General features: G+C 35.1%; 1 protein-coding gene across 14 annotated transcripts in view; it reads right to left on the reverse strand.

The window, feature by feature from the left end:
* Positions 1 to 14,485, reverse strand: part of ORC4 (origin recognition complex subunit 4) — an 81,759-nt gene that overhangs the window by 44,081 nt on the left and 23,193 nt on the right. For 11 of the 14 annotated variants that reach the window (XM_045033747.1, XM_006935272.4, XM_006935270.4 and 8 more), the window contains one exon: positions 590 to 663. The exons of 2 other annotated variants lie outside the window; for them this stretch is intronic. In XM_045033747.1, coding sequence (XP_044889682.1) covers positions 590 to 646 — 57 coding nt within the window. In that variant the 5' untranslated portion in view covers positions 647 to 663. Of the gene's footprint in view, positions 1 to 227; positions 380 to 589; positions 664 to 14,485 lie in introns of those variants that run through there. One more of the 14 variants, XM_045033749.1, reaches the window with a different exon arrangement.

The following is a 14,485-nucleotide window of genomic DNA, read 5'->3' on the forward strand; positions in this document are numbered from 1 at the left end:
ATACACTAACAATGAACAAGTAAAAAAAATTAAGAAAAAAACTCCCATTTATAACAGCATCACAAGAAGTAAAAGAGGAATAAATTTAACAAAGAAGTACAAAACTCTGAAGATTACATTAAAGTAGATGGAAATTAGAAGACATTTGGGAAGGCAGAAGTCAAGTTAGCACTCCAACTATCCAAAGACTTAGAAAGAATAAATAAATGTAGTGTAAGAGATTCTACCCTTTTGAATGGAAAGGGAGTTATGTTCTCCCTTCACGTTAAAGGGAGAATTCCAGTTAAGATGACGACAATTCTAGGGGCGCCTGGGTGGCGCAGTCGGTTAAGCGTCCGACTTCAGCCAGGTCACGATCTCGCGGTCCGTGAGTTCGAGCCCCCGCGTCAGGCTCTGGGCTGATGGTTCGGAGCCTGGAGCCTGTTTCCGATTCTGTGTCTCCCTCTCTCTCTGCCCCTCCCCTGTTCATGCTCTGTCTCTCTCTGTCCCAAAAATAAATAAAAAACATTAAAAAAAAAAAAAAAGAAGATGACAATTCTCTGATCAGCGTTGCATGTTACGAAACCTTAGGATTAATGAAAATACTAACCTGTGAAAGGAGCTCTGCATGTATTAAGTTGTTACTCTTTGATTTACGACTGCTCATTTCAACAAACTGAAATCCTTAAAAAAAAATAAATTAGCATGAATACAAAACATTACTGGCTTGAAAAGATTATTTAAGAATTTACTATCATAGAATCAAAATAAACACAAGTTTTAAAACATGAAAACATGAAAATGTCCAATTTCTCAAACTTCAAAAAATTTGGGCTAAACCTAGTGTGATAAATCATTTCACAGTATATGTAAATCAAACCATCATGCTATACACTTCAAACTCATACCTTAATGTATGTCAATTTTTTCTTTCTTACAGACAACTACTCCATTTCTCTTCAATCTACTATTCACATCCCTTCCTTAACTTTTTTTTTTTTTAATTATGCGCTTCCTTCATACAGAATGTTTCCCTCCCCATCCATCCCACAGGATCATCACATTCCACAAAACCTTTGCTTTCTTGCTCCATTCACCAACCATACACAATCATTAGAGAGTAGGTAAAATGCATCTTCTCTGAACGTCCATAATTGCCTGTATTTCTCTTTACCCATAATCAAATTACACTAAAAAAGATTTCCACTTAATTGCCAGTATCCCCAAACTGAGTATATTTCAAAATTAGATGCATTTTAGCATAATGTCCAAATAAAGTTGGGAATGATAGCAGGAATGAAAAATATATATACTATTAAGAAAAAGATAACTTTTGTAAAATTCTTTAGGGCAACATATTCACAGATAAATACTTTTGGTTAAAAGATCTAATTTTCTTCACATTGACTTCCAATAGCAATCCTTTACTAGTCTGGTAATAAGAACTTAAGCAGTGTTTACTTATATAACAGGAACTGTTATAAGTGCTTCGTATATACCTCATTTAATAACTCATTAACTCATATTTTTAATTTCACATACTGACAATTAGATGCCAACCCCTGGAATGCTGTTTTATGCTTCCCTGGAAATGCTAACAGGGTAACATCTGAGAAAGGCTATGACAGATAAATAGCAAGAAAATCTGTCTTCCTTTTATTGTATAAGCTATGTAGCCAGGGCCTAAACTCTGGCTTCTGGTGCCAAGCTCCCAAACTGGAAACTCAAAAACAGAGTCATCAACTGCTGTCTTAACCTTTAAGAATATTTTTTCTTAGGAGAAAATTAGTCTTCTCAGCTGCCCCTAGAAGGCACCTAATCCCTAAAAGGCACCTTCTATCAGCCTAATGTCCATGCAAGGCACCTTGTTTGAGCATCTTTACATTAATTATTTTTACTTGATTCTACTTACTTTATTATTTTTTTCCCTTAAATCAGAGTTGTATCTGGGGTTTAGAAAACCCTTTCAGCAAAATGAAATGACAGCCTCACTGTGGTTTAAGATACTCTTGACTATGAAAAAGATCTGTAAGTCAAAATCTGAACTCACAAAAAAACATGAAATAATTGCCTACTAGAAAATGAGGACTGAATTTTTAAAAAGTGGGGGAGAGCTTTTACAATATGCTTTTGTTTTTAGGGCTATAATAGCTATTTCAAACTATCACTGAATTAAAAAATATTTTCCCCATTTCATGGATTAAGAAAACAATGCTCATGAAAGCTAAGTAAAATGTCTGAGGTCATAGGTAGGTGTCTAATCTGCCTCCTTGCATCAAATATAATTCAAGTAAACCATTAAAAGCATGCATTTGTCTTCTTTTGGGGATCATTCATGAAAGAAACACACACAGTACTTCAGTGCCTACCTTGCTGTAAATTAAATCTTAGTCAAAAGATTAATTTTAATACATTTTGCCCCTCCAAATAATAGTCAAATCTGCACTCCATAACAAAGAATATTTTAAAAAACAATTCTAATTTAATAGACAAAAAACAAGCTTTAGAGCATGACAGAAAATATTTGTAATCCACATATTTGACAAAGGACCAATATATAAAGCATCTTCAAAATTCAACAAAAAAGAAACAATCCAATTAGAAAAATCTGCAAAAGACATAAACAGACATTCCACTGACGAGGATATAGGGATGGCAAATAAACAAGTGAAAGATGTTTAACATTACTAGCCATTTGGAAAATGCAAATTAAAACCATAATGAAATATCAATACATATCTGTTAGAACAGCTAAAATAAAAAAGTGAGGTAACACCAAATGCTGGTGAGGATGCAGAGAAACTGGATTTTTCACATAACTACTGGTGAGAACGCAAACTGGTTACAGCCACTCTGCAAAGTTTCTTGCTGGCAGTTTCTTAAAAACCTAAATATATTCTTACCATGCAACACAGCAAGCAACTGTACTCTTGGGTATTTATCCCAGAGAAATGAAAACTTATGTTCATGGCACAAAAACAGACATATAGACCAATGGAATAGAATAGAAACCCCAGAACTAGACCCACAAACGTATGGCCAACTCATCTTTGACAAAGCAGGAAAGAACATCCAATGGAAAAAAGACAGCCTCTTTAACAAATGGTGCTGGGAGAACTGGACAGCAACATGCAGAAGGTTGAAACTAGACCACTTTCTCACACCATTCACAAAAATAAACTCAAAATGGATAAAGGACCTAAATGTGAGACAGGAAACCATCAAAACCTTAGAGGAGAAAGCAGGAAAAGACCTCTCTGACCTCAGCCGTAGCAATCTCTTACTCGACACATCCCCAAAGGCAAGGGAATTAAAAGCAAAAGTGAATTACTGGGACCTTATGAAGATAAAAAGCTTCTGCACAGCAAAGGAAACAACCAACAAAACTAAAAGGCAACCAACGGAATGGGAAAAGATATTCGCAAATGACATATCGGACAAAGGGCTAGTATCCAAAATCTATAAAGAGCTCACCAAACTCCACACCCGAAAAACAAATAACCCAGTGAAGAAATGGGCAGAAAACATGAATAGACACTTCTCTAAAGAAGACATCCGGATGGCCAACAGGCACATGAAAAGATGTTCAGCGTCGCTCCTTATCAGGGAAATACAAATCAAAACCACACTCAGGTATCACCTCACGCCAGTCAGAGTGGCCAAAATGAACAAATCAGGAGACTCTAGATGCTGGAGAGGATGTGGAGAAACGGGAACCCTCTTGCACTGTTGGTGGGAATGCAAATTGGTGCAGCCGCTCTGGAAAGCAGTGTGGAGGTTCCTCAGAAAATTAAAAATAGACCTACCCTATGACCCAGCAATAGCACTGCTAGGAATTTACCCAAGGGATACAGGAGTACTGATGCATAGGGCCACTTGTAACCCAATGTTCATAGCAGCACTCTCAACAATAGCCAAATTATGGAAAGAGCCTAAATGTCCATCAACTGATGAATGGATAAAGAAATTGTGGTTTATATACACAATGGAGTACTACGTGGCAATGAGAAAAAATGAAATATGGCCTTTTGTAGCAACGTGGATGGAACTGGAGAGTGTGATGCTAAGTGAAATAAGTCATACAGAGAAAGACAGATACCATATGGTTTCACTCTTATGTGGACCCTGAGAAATTAACAGGAACCCATGGGGGAGGGGAAGGAAAAAAAAAAAACAGGTTAGAGTGGGAGAGAGCCAAAGCATAAGAGACTCTTAAAAACTGAGAACAAACTGAGGGTTGATGGGGGGTGGGAGGGAGGAGAGGGTGGGTGATGGGTATTGAGGAGGGCACCTTTTGGGATGAGCACTGGGTGTTGTATGGAAACCAATTTGTCAATAAATTTCATATTAAAAAAAAAAAAAAAGAAAACTTATGTTCAACCTAAAGCCTTGTAATATGAATGCTCATTACAAATTTACTCATAATAACCCTCAAACTGGCAACAATACAGATGTTCTCCAATGAGTCAACAGAATTTAACAAACTCAAACATCCATCCATATAAGGGAATATACTTGAGCAAAAAAAGAGGAGTAACTACTGATACATGCAACAACATACATGGATCTCAACAGTATTTATTACCCATAGTAAAAAAAAAAAAAAAAAAAAAAAAAACCAACCTCAAAATAAAATTACATATTTTCTGATTCCACTTAAACAACATTCTTGAAACAATGTGAATAATAATTTGTACTAAAAACTTCTACAGTAATTGTAGTCACCCAAGCTTACATTTGGTACTAAAATGATTAATAGCCATGTATAGATATTTGGTTCCTCTTACACTTTGTCTAGTCCTACTATTTCGGAATAGTAAATAAAATAAAGCACAGAGGGAAGTGGAAGGAGTCCCAAGATCCACTGGTACAACTGAAATGACAAGAGATTAAGAACAGAGTGGTAGTGGCTAAGAGACAGAGTCAAGGTTGCAGGGGTGAGTATAACTACAAAAGGGTTGCATGGAGAGTTAGTTACTCTGTAATGGTGGAACAGTTGTGTATCTTTATTGAGGTGGTGGTCACACAAATCTATACATGGGATCAAATCACAGAGAATTATACAGACATACAAAAATCAGTGCAAGTAAAATCTGCTTAAAAAACAAATAAGACCCATAGTCCAGTTAACAATATTAGAGCTATATTAATTTCCTGATTTTGACATTGTATTATAGTTATACGAGAGTTATACGTATAACTCTATATATAGAGTTACATGAGAGGTCACCCTTAACAGAAGCTGGATGAAACTGGTTTACAGGACTCTAAGTACTACTTTTGCAACTTCTGTGAGCCTATAATAATTTCAAAATAAAAATTTAAGAAAAAGACAATTCTAATTTTAAAGTTTTTCTCCCCCAACTGCTTAATGACAAAAAATGAAATGAGTAATAGTGGTACAACTAAATCTTGATTATCTGAAAATTGATCATTAGAGTATGCTTGGAATTTCTCTTCAAATTATACCAGTGCATCCAGGGACTACTTCCACTTCCTACTTTGCTTTCTATAATATGATTTTATTTGCTATTCTAAAATAGTAGGACTAGACAAAGGGTAAGAAGAGCTGAATGTCTATGCATGACTATTACTCATATTGGTGACTCTAATTATTTAATTGTAGGAATTTTGGTACAACCTACTATTACTTACTGATACTATTTCAAGGAGCAGTGAAATGGGTAATTCCAAGGAATGGCTTACTCTCATATTATTTCTTTAGCTTCCAGTGGACCTTCCTCTCAAATTATGTTCTGCTAGAGTGAACGCACCCCACCAGTTTTCAATCTCAGATGCTGGAGTAACAATTGGCCTATTACACTGCCTAAAGAATTTCAACCCAATCTACTTCTGTCACTAGCTGCTTCGATCCCATTTTACATCAACATCATTTCTAGACCAGAAATCTATAGCAACTTTTTTATCGGTCTCCAACTCTTATACTCATTAGTGATACCACTTTCACATAAAAACCCCTCAGTTCCCCCCAAGCCCTCAAATTCTGAATTCCAAATTCTCTAACACCACTTAAAAGGAAGGGTCTGGGAGCACCTGAGTGGCTCAGTCAGTTAAGTGTCTGACTTCAGCTCAGATCATGATCTTGTGGTTCACGAGTTCAAGCCCTGCGTGGGACTCTGTGCTGACAGCTTGGAGCCTGGACCCTGCTTCAGGTTATGTGTCTCCCTCTCTCTGCCACTCCCTTCCTTGTGCTCTCTCTCTCTTTCTCAAAAATAAATAAAAACATTTAAACAAAATTTAAAATAAAAGTTAAAAAAAAAAAAAAAAAGGAATGGAGTGCCTGGATGGCTCAGTCAGTTAAGCATCTGACTTTTGCTCAGGTCATGATCCTGGGGTCCATGGGTTCAAGCCCCACGTGGCTCAGACAGCTCAGAGCCTAGAGCTTGCTTCAGATTCTGTGTCTCCTTCTCTCTCTCTCTGCCCCTCCCCCACTCATGCTCTGTCTCTCTCCCTCTTTCAAAAATGAATAAACGTTAAAAATAAATAAATAAATAAATAAATAAATAAATAAATAAATAAATGGAATGCTCTGAATGACTAGCTTCTCAGTTTAACTTACTAGCTCCTTCTATTAATATTCTGTCTGAACATTCAACAATTCTTGTATCCTGCTTCATACCAACCTCTGGAATACGTTCCTGTGATACCCCTATATACTCCTACTCTGGGTAAAGTCTGAGGGGATGTGTCTGTCAAATGCTTTCAGGATATATGCCATCTTCTCCTTTCATAAAACTTAATCATCACACAGTGTGATATAACTAACTCTGTGCTTACTTATATGTTTGCTCCACTGGGTCACAGTCTCCTTAAAAGAAGGGCTCAGAAATTATGCCTATCTTTGTATCCAAACCAACCAGTACAATGTTGGCATACAACTGGTTTTCAAGAAAAGTATTTGATAAATGAATACATGCTAGGTAGTGGAGGATGTCCACAGGTAAACTAGCTGCCAAAAAAGAAGCCAAAGCCAGGTTAAATCAACTTCTTAGCTAAGTTTCAAATTTTTTAGCAATTACATGCCATGACTCTAAAAAAAACTGCCAAGTATAAAAGAATAATAAATTATAAAAATACAGAATGACTTATTCTCTAATTCAAGTAAAATATATGCAGTATATTTCATGGTAGTGTCACAGCAATGGAATTTCAAAATGGTTAAAATATAGTTTAATTATTTATGAAATTCATTTAACAGAGAACTTACAAGATTAACAAAAGATAAAGTACATGAAAAATTTTTAAGAAATAATTTTTAAATCAAGTTGCAAAGCATATAAAGCTGTATGTCTGGTGATTCAAAAGAAGCTAACGTCAATTATTGTTAGACAAAGACATCAGGAATTTTTATCTTTTTATAAGTGACTGACAGCTTGCTAGTAACATTAAAAAAATTAGCAAAATATTCTTTCTGGAATTAGGTTGTATATTTCAAATTTTATTTACTGCCTTCAATTAAACCTTGAGGTTTAGGAGGAATATTTATTCCAAACGAAGATTAAAATTACTAGTCAATAGCTACACTTTTCCTTTTCTAATTTGTAATTTTGCCATGATTTGGAATATTCTCCTTACTCATTTCAAACTTGAAAATGCTAGATGCATTTTAGCATGTCTGAAAAATTTGGCAATACTTTAAACCTTTTACTGAATATATGAAAAGATTTCCATTTTTGAAATTAAACCAGAAAAAAGTAAAGGTATAAGAAGTGAATATGAAGATACCAGAATTTTTCTAGAAATTTTTAGTTTTTCTTAGAAAGTCACAAGTGATGAAACTAAATATATATATATATATATATATATATATATATACGCGCACACACACACACACATATTTAAGAACATTATTCAAATTAGAACTGTGAATAAGGAGAAGTAAATGGTAAAGACCATTTATATCAAATTTAAGATAAACGCAAATTCAGAAAGAGCCAAGGAAAAGGAGAACTAGAGAAATGAAGTTGGTAGCAATATTGTGTCCTTAGAGAGTTTTGTTACTAGCAGGGCCTAGATTTGGGTTCTTGTTCTGTGGTGTCACTTTTGCAAATTAACTTTCCTAAGTCCTAGTTTTGTCCTCTGCAAAATTGAGATGAAACTATTATCTAACTCACTGGGTATTGTGGGGGTTAAATTAAATGGTTTACTTGATATGCCATGTTGTCAAATCCCATGCACAGTGAACACAGTACTCTTTCTAAATTATCACATTACATTAGAGAAGAACCAAAATGAGGATGAGAGGGGTGCAGAAGCACATCATCTTGTTCTAAACAATTTCTGTGACAGTACTTCTTTGACAATGCAATAAATGTCAAGTGCAACTTCAACTAAGGTACCTCAGAACTATGAGAGCATACTTCAATGGTATACATTCACTGAGTTTTGCTCAATACAAAATAATACAGTTTTAAATACTGGTATAATAAAAAGAAATTATGGGCAGATCAGTCTATAGTTACATGGATCCCAAAGACCTCAAATCACTAATTGTAAGAAGCTATTCAACACCTGGAAGAGATGATTGCTGGGCAGCATCCCCAGAGTTTCAGATTTAATAGGTCTGGGGTAGTGGTTGAGAATTTGCATTTCTGTTAAGTTCCCAGATGATGCTCCTCTTGCTAGTCCCCAAACCATATTTTGTGTACTACTGAGAAAATTGACTTGATTACTTTGCATTCCACATCAGACCTGGTAAAACTGATGAGACCACAGAAGGTAAAGAAATCCATGGGTATAGAAAACATCTCTTCAAACCAAGCTAAGCCTAAAGGTAAACAGTATCTAAGGATCACACTTAAATAGTTATCTAAGGGTTATCAAAACAGGAGAATTTGGAATAGGAAAGACACCAGGAAGCCAAGGGACTTTTATCACGGTAAATAAACAAATAAGCTAGAAAGCTTCCTATTAGATAGAAAAATAGACCACTGAACATAAACCACAAGTAGAATAAAAAAGTGAGAAGAGTTTTTCTTTCCTCTACTTACTGAAAAGTAACAAAGGTTTTGTCCTATCATCTGATAATTCAGAGAGACTTTGGAGGACATTCCAAAACAGTATACATTCTGTGATCTACTTGAGAGATTCTTTTGGTTGCCTGGATGTTTTACATTTACATGTTGTCCCCTGATTTAAAAGAAACCCAAAAATCTTTCCTGCAAAGAATTTTAAAATTGTTTTGATATATATGCTTTAACAGCATAGAAGACAATGTTTTTACAAACAGTTTTTGATTCGTCAAGATTTGTTGGGAAAAATTAAAATCCCTAGGCTAAAAAAAATTAAAAGTAAAAATTAGTGTCTAAAAAATACTTTGGAAAATAGTTATTAACCTAGTACCAGTCCCAGACTGGTATCAAACAACATGAAAAGCACTTAATATAAAAAGAACAATAAGATGTGCTTGATTCAGGAGATAGGACAAACATGTGCTCTGATGAAGCCAGCTAAATAATGGTGCTAACTGAAGATTACAGTCTCACAGTTCCAATGACAAGATGAGAAAAGCACTAATGGTGTGGCACTGTTAGGCTGTGTCAGTTACTATGATGCCAAGTGGGTGGTCAATGGCAAAGAACAAGTAGTATTCAGGTAGACATGAGCAAAATGGATGAATGGTCATTAAAAAAAAAAAAAAAAAATCCCAGGGCAATAGATCTGAATCTTTAGGGGTAGAATCCGCCCCTCCCCCCTTTTAGTGCCATAAATTATTATTCTGATATATAGCGTTGGAAAAAAACTGGAATAGTGTCATAGAACATGCCTGTAGAATTGCTGGTAAATGACAAAGGGGTTGTTTTTATAAAACCTGAGCAACTTAGGTCTGTGTTAATTTGTCCACTTCCCTAGACACTGATCTCTTGAGCAGTTAAGTGTACCATATGAGATTGTTATCAGAGGAATTTATTGCCAATATCCACAGAAGAAAGGTACTTTTTTGCCCAAGGCCACCTGCTTCAAACACTGTTGAGGATGTGATGACCTCACAGCCTAAAAAATGCAGAGAAGCTACCAGATACCCTGTGAAGAGCAGTAAAGCAGAAAAAAAAAAAAATTAAACAAAAACCACACCTTTTCTTCCTATTTACTTAATGTTTCCATGCATTGGTCTTGGTGAATAGATATTTAATCTAATTAATTACCTGCCCTTATTTATTGTACACATTTATGCGAGAGTTAAAGTTGATTCTTAATTATATAACCTTTTCTCTATATATATTACCACCAGACCAAAGGGTTCAGAATACAAATGAAGCAATGACTTTAAAAAAAAAAAAAACCTTCACACTTGAAGATACTAAAAACTCTTAACCAGATAACTAAAAATAAACAATGTCATTTTACCCATGCATAAATGTGCACATATGAAGCTACTCAAGCCAGAATATTCATTCACGCAACAGCCAAATAAAGCATACCATTCATGGAATATTCATTCACACACACACACACACACACACACACACAAACAAACAGATATAATTTGTTTTTCATTAACGGTCTTCTAGATGTTCTTACATGTCCAGAGCTAAGGCACTAAACTTGAAAGGCTTCCTGGCCTGCTACCCAAGATTTTACTTTCACTAGAAGCTAGCTGTCAATAGAGAAAAAGCTAAAGCTACACAGAACAGGCATCTTTAAAGTATCTGAATGTCGGGGTGCCTGGGTGGCTCATTCCGTTAAGCATCCAGCTTCAGCTCAGATCATTATCTCTCAATTTGTGAGTTCAAGCCCCATGTCGGGCTCTGTGCTGAAAGCTGAGAGTCTGGAGCCTGCTTCAGATCTGTCTCCATCTCTCTCTGCACCTCCCCTGCTCACGCTCGCTCTCTCAAAAATAAACATTAAAAAAATAAATAAGTAATAAAAAAATAAAATGTCTGAATGTTAATCATTCTTCTCACCTAATTATACTGTTAACATTCCTCAGGATCATGTAGTATAGTGGAATCAAACTAAAGGGTAGTTAGATCATAGCCAATTCATCTATGATGGGATTCTGCTCTTTATTATTTCTTATATCCCTGTGCACCCAGCGAGGTACCTTTAATGTGGTATGTACAATGAAATGCAGTAGGTCCAGTGAAAGCATTCTTCTCACAAAACAAGAGTACAAGCTCACAAATTATTACACTTTTTTATTTTAAAAAGGCAAAGGAAAATCAGCTGGCATTAATGAAGTTTTGGACCCAAGGGTAACCTTAAACTATAATTAGAAACATACACAAAGAATCAATCATTTGCTTTACTCTATGTAAGTTTCCCAAATATCATTAATTGCCTGGAAAATTCTTCTAAAACATGATTTGCATGTCTTGGTCATAAATCTGGGTCTACAGAATGTTCTCTGATGAACTTTGCTCTACTACCAGGTCTAGGACTCACTGCTCTACACTATTGGCTCAAATAAGTGAATTGCAATGTAGCTCTGACTTCTCTCTTGGGTCATTCTACTCAGTTCTGACATACACATAAAGGTGGATACATATAGAGGGTGGAAAGCTTCTCACCACACCAATTCCAGAGCACTTCTAAATTGTAAATCAGAAAAGTACTGACCACTGAAATTTGTTCCTATGTTGACAAATGACCAAAACAACAGGAATTATAAAATTACGTCACATGAAGCTGCCTGCTCAGAGTAGCCTATCGACATTTTCCATGGTCCCTACAACTCACACTAATTGAAGAAGAAATGTTAAAAGGTGAAACACTAAAATATATTCCTTGATGGATACTTAGCAAACCTTTATGTGGAATTTTAGACTTTTAAAGAGATGTTAAACAAAGCAGGATGACTACATTAATTTAAGATACAATCATGTGTATATTCAGCTTCCACTTACCAACTGAGGTGGCTTATTTATCACAGTAATTACCCATTTCTATTCTTTCCAAAAACTACATGTTGACTAATTCCTAAAAATTATGAAACATGTCCTTTACTGCTCCTGAGATTTCAATGGGCACTTATAGCTCTTCTTTATCATAATGCCTTCCTCAGCTCCAACCTTCACTCAGAGCCTCTTATACGTCATTGTCTCTACATCATATATTTTAAATTAACTCTGGCCAACAATAAAACATAAAAGCGATTATTGTGAAAATCTCTTAACTTGTAAAAACATAACAAGAAAAGAAATAAATGACAGTAATAACGTATTCCCAAATAGAGCTCAATATTCAGCAAGATGTCAGGTTGTTTTCCCAGCCTAGAGATGGCAAACATAAATCTACCAGGTAGGCACAGCCAACTTAATGTCTTCATCTTAGTTTGGTTCTAATCATTGTCTTTGAGACTAACAGAATAAGAAATGATTCAGGGAAAACCAACTTGGATAAACTCCTGGGGAAGTCCTTTTAAGTCAGATTTTTTTTTTTTAATTGAACTACAGATGGCACATAATGTTACATTAGCTCCAAGTAGAGAACATAGTGATTCAAGAAGTCTTTACATTATGCTTCTCTCACTGCAAGTGTAGCTACCATCTGTCACCATACAACAATATTGCAATACCATTGACTATATTCTAAATGCTGTACCTTTCACCTCCATGAGGAAATGCTGTACCTTTCCTATACATTCCATAATTGGAAGCCTATACCTCCTACTCCCCTTCACCCATTCTGCACATGCCCCCCCCCCCCCCCACTCCCTTCCCCTCTGACAACCATCACTTTATTTTCTGTATTTCTGGGTCTGTTTCTATGTTGTTGTTGTTTATTCACTTGTTTTGGTTTTTATATTCTACATATAAGTGAAATCATAAGGGATGTCTTTCTCTTAGCATAATTTCACTTAGCATAATACCCTCTAGGTCCATCTATGTTGTTGCAAATAACAAGATCTCATTCTTTTTTATGCCTGAGTAATATTTCACCAATTCAAACAAAAAAATCAGATTTTTTTAAGTTTAGTAGTAAATTGACCAAATATCTCCCAGCTTGCTGATTAGTAACAGGATATAATATCTGTATTATAAGATAAAACCAAATTGTAACTGGTAATATCTAAAAGAACTTCAAGTTATCAAATCTTACAAAGGCACAGATTATGACACTTGCTTTGATAACCACCAGCTATAGCTGAGAATAAGCTGCTCAATAAATTACTGAATTGATTTAACAAATATTTCAAAGTAAAAAAACATTGTTTCACCAAAATAATACTGTTGCTTTAAGTCACTAAGTCCTTTTATGCCACAGATTTTAGGTACTCAACTCGTCAGCTGTGTAAATTAGATATAAATTTTTTGGTAGTATTATTACATGGTGATTAACATTTCCCGACTAATTTGACTCAAGACATAAATAAGATGGCTATACAACATATTTGTGTGTCTATGTATATACATATATATATATATATATATACATATATATATATATATATGTATGTATAAATGATTATGGTTTCAGTTTCAGACACTGCTTAAAGGAATATTTTCACCCCATTAAATAGAAATTGTTACCTGGAATGACATTACAAACAAAATAGAAGATAAATGCAATCTAAAAAAAATGATTAAATATTTATTTAAATAAATAAATGTATAACTGCCTCCCTGTATTATAATGAGAAAACCAAGTAGCACCAAGCTAATAACAAAGATTCTCAATGAATTCAATTTAACAAATATTTAGTGAATGGGTACTTATTACAAGGCCCTGTGAGAAGCACTATGGGAAAGATAAAATATTAAAGTTGGTCTCTATCCTCAAAAAGCTTAAAGTCTGACTGGAATAAGATATATGAATATAAAAGTAGAAAAAGCAGTGAAAGTACAAAACAAGGAATAAACTCATGGATTTAGTAATGAAAGGGGTCTTAAAGAACATACAGTCCACTTTTTATTAAGAGTAGAATTTGGGCAGAGAGATTTTTTTTTTAAGTTTATTTATTTGAGAGAGAGCGAGTGAGAGAGGGAGTGAGCACTGGTGCATAAACACACATGAGTGGGGGAGGGGCAAAGAAAGAGGGAGACACAGAAGCTGAAGCAGGCTCCAGGCTCTGAGTTGTCAGCACAGAGCCTGATATGGGGCTCGAACCCACAAACCATGAGATCATGACCTGAGCCAAAGTCGATGCTTAACAGATTGAGCCACTCAGGTGCCCCTACAACTTAGGTTTTTAATAAATATCTGTATTTTTAAGATAAAAAAACTTAACATTAGAAAGTAATACTTATTTATCACAGAAACTTTGGAAAGCCAATAAGGAGCCATGCGGATAAGGATCATTGAGCAAAATGAAATCAGAGAATACTTGTCCTTGCAATATCTAATAACGAAGAAATGTCCTGGGGGATGATGGGAAAATGGATTATGGAACCTAGGAAGCACCAGGAATCCTTCTCCACACCTAGAAAGCAACTGTACAGGGAAGAATCCAATATAAGTATTTTGGAACTCTAGAGTCTATTTACGGTTTTTAATATTCAGAGGAAGACTTGCAAAGCAAATTGCCAATAATTTTGGTTAATTT

This window comes from Felis catus, chromosome C1 (genome assembly GCF_018350175.1).
Source record: "Felis catus isolate Fca126 chromosome C1, F.catus_Fca126_mat1.0, whole genome shotgun sequence".
Classification (NCBI taxonomy): Eukaryota; Metazoa; Chordata; class Mammalia; order Carnivora; family Felidae; genus Felis; species Felis catus.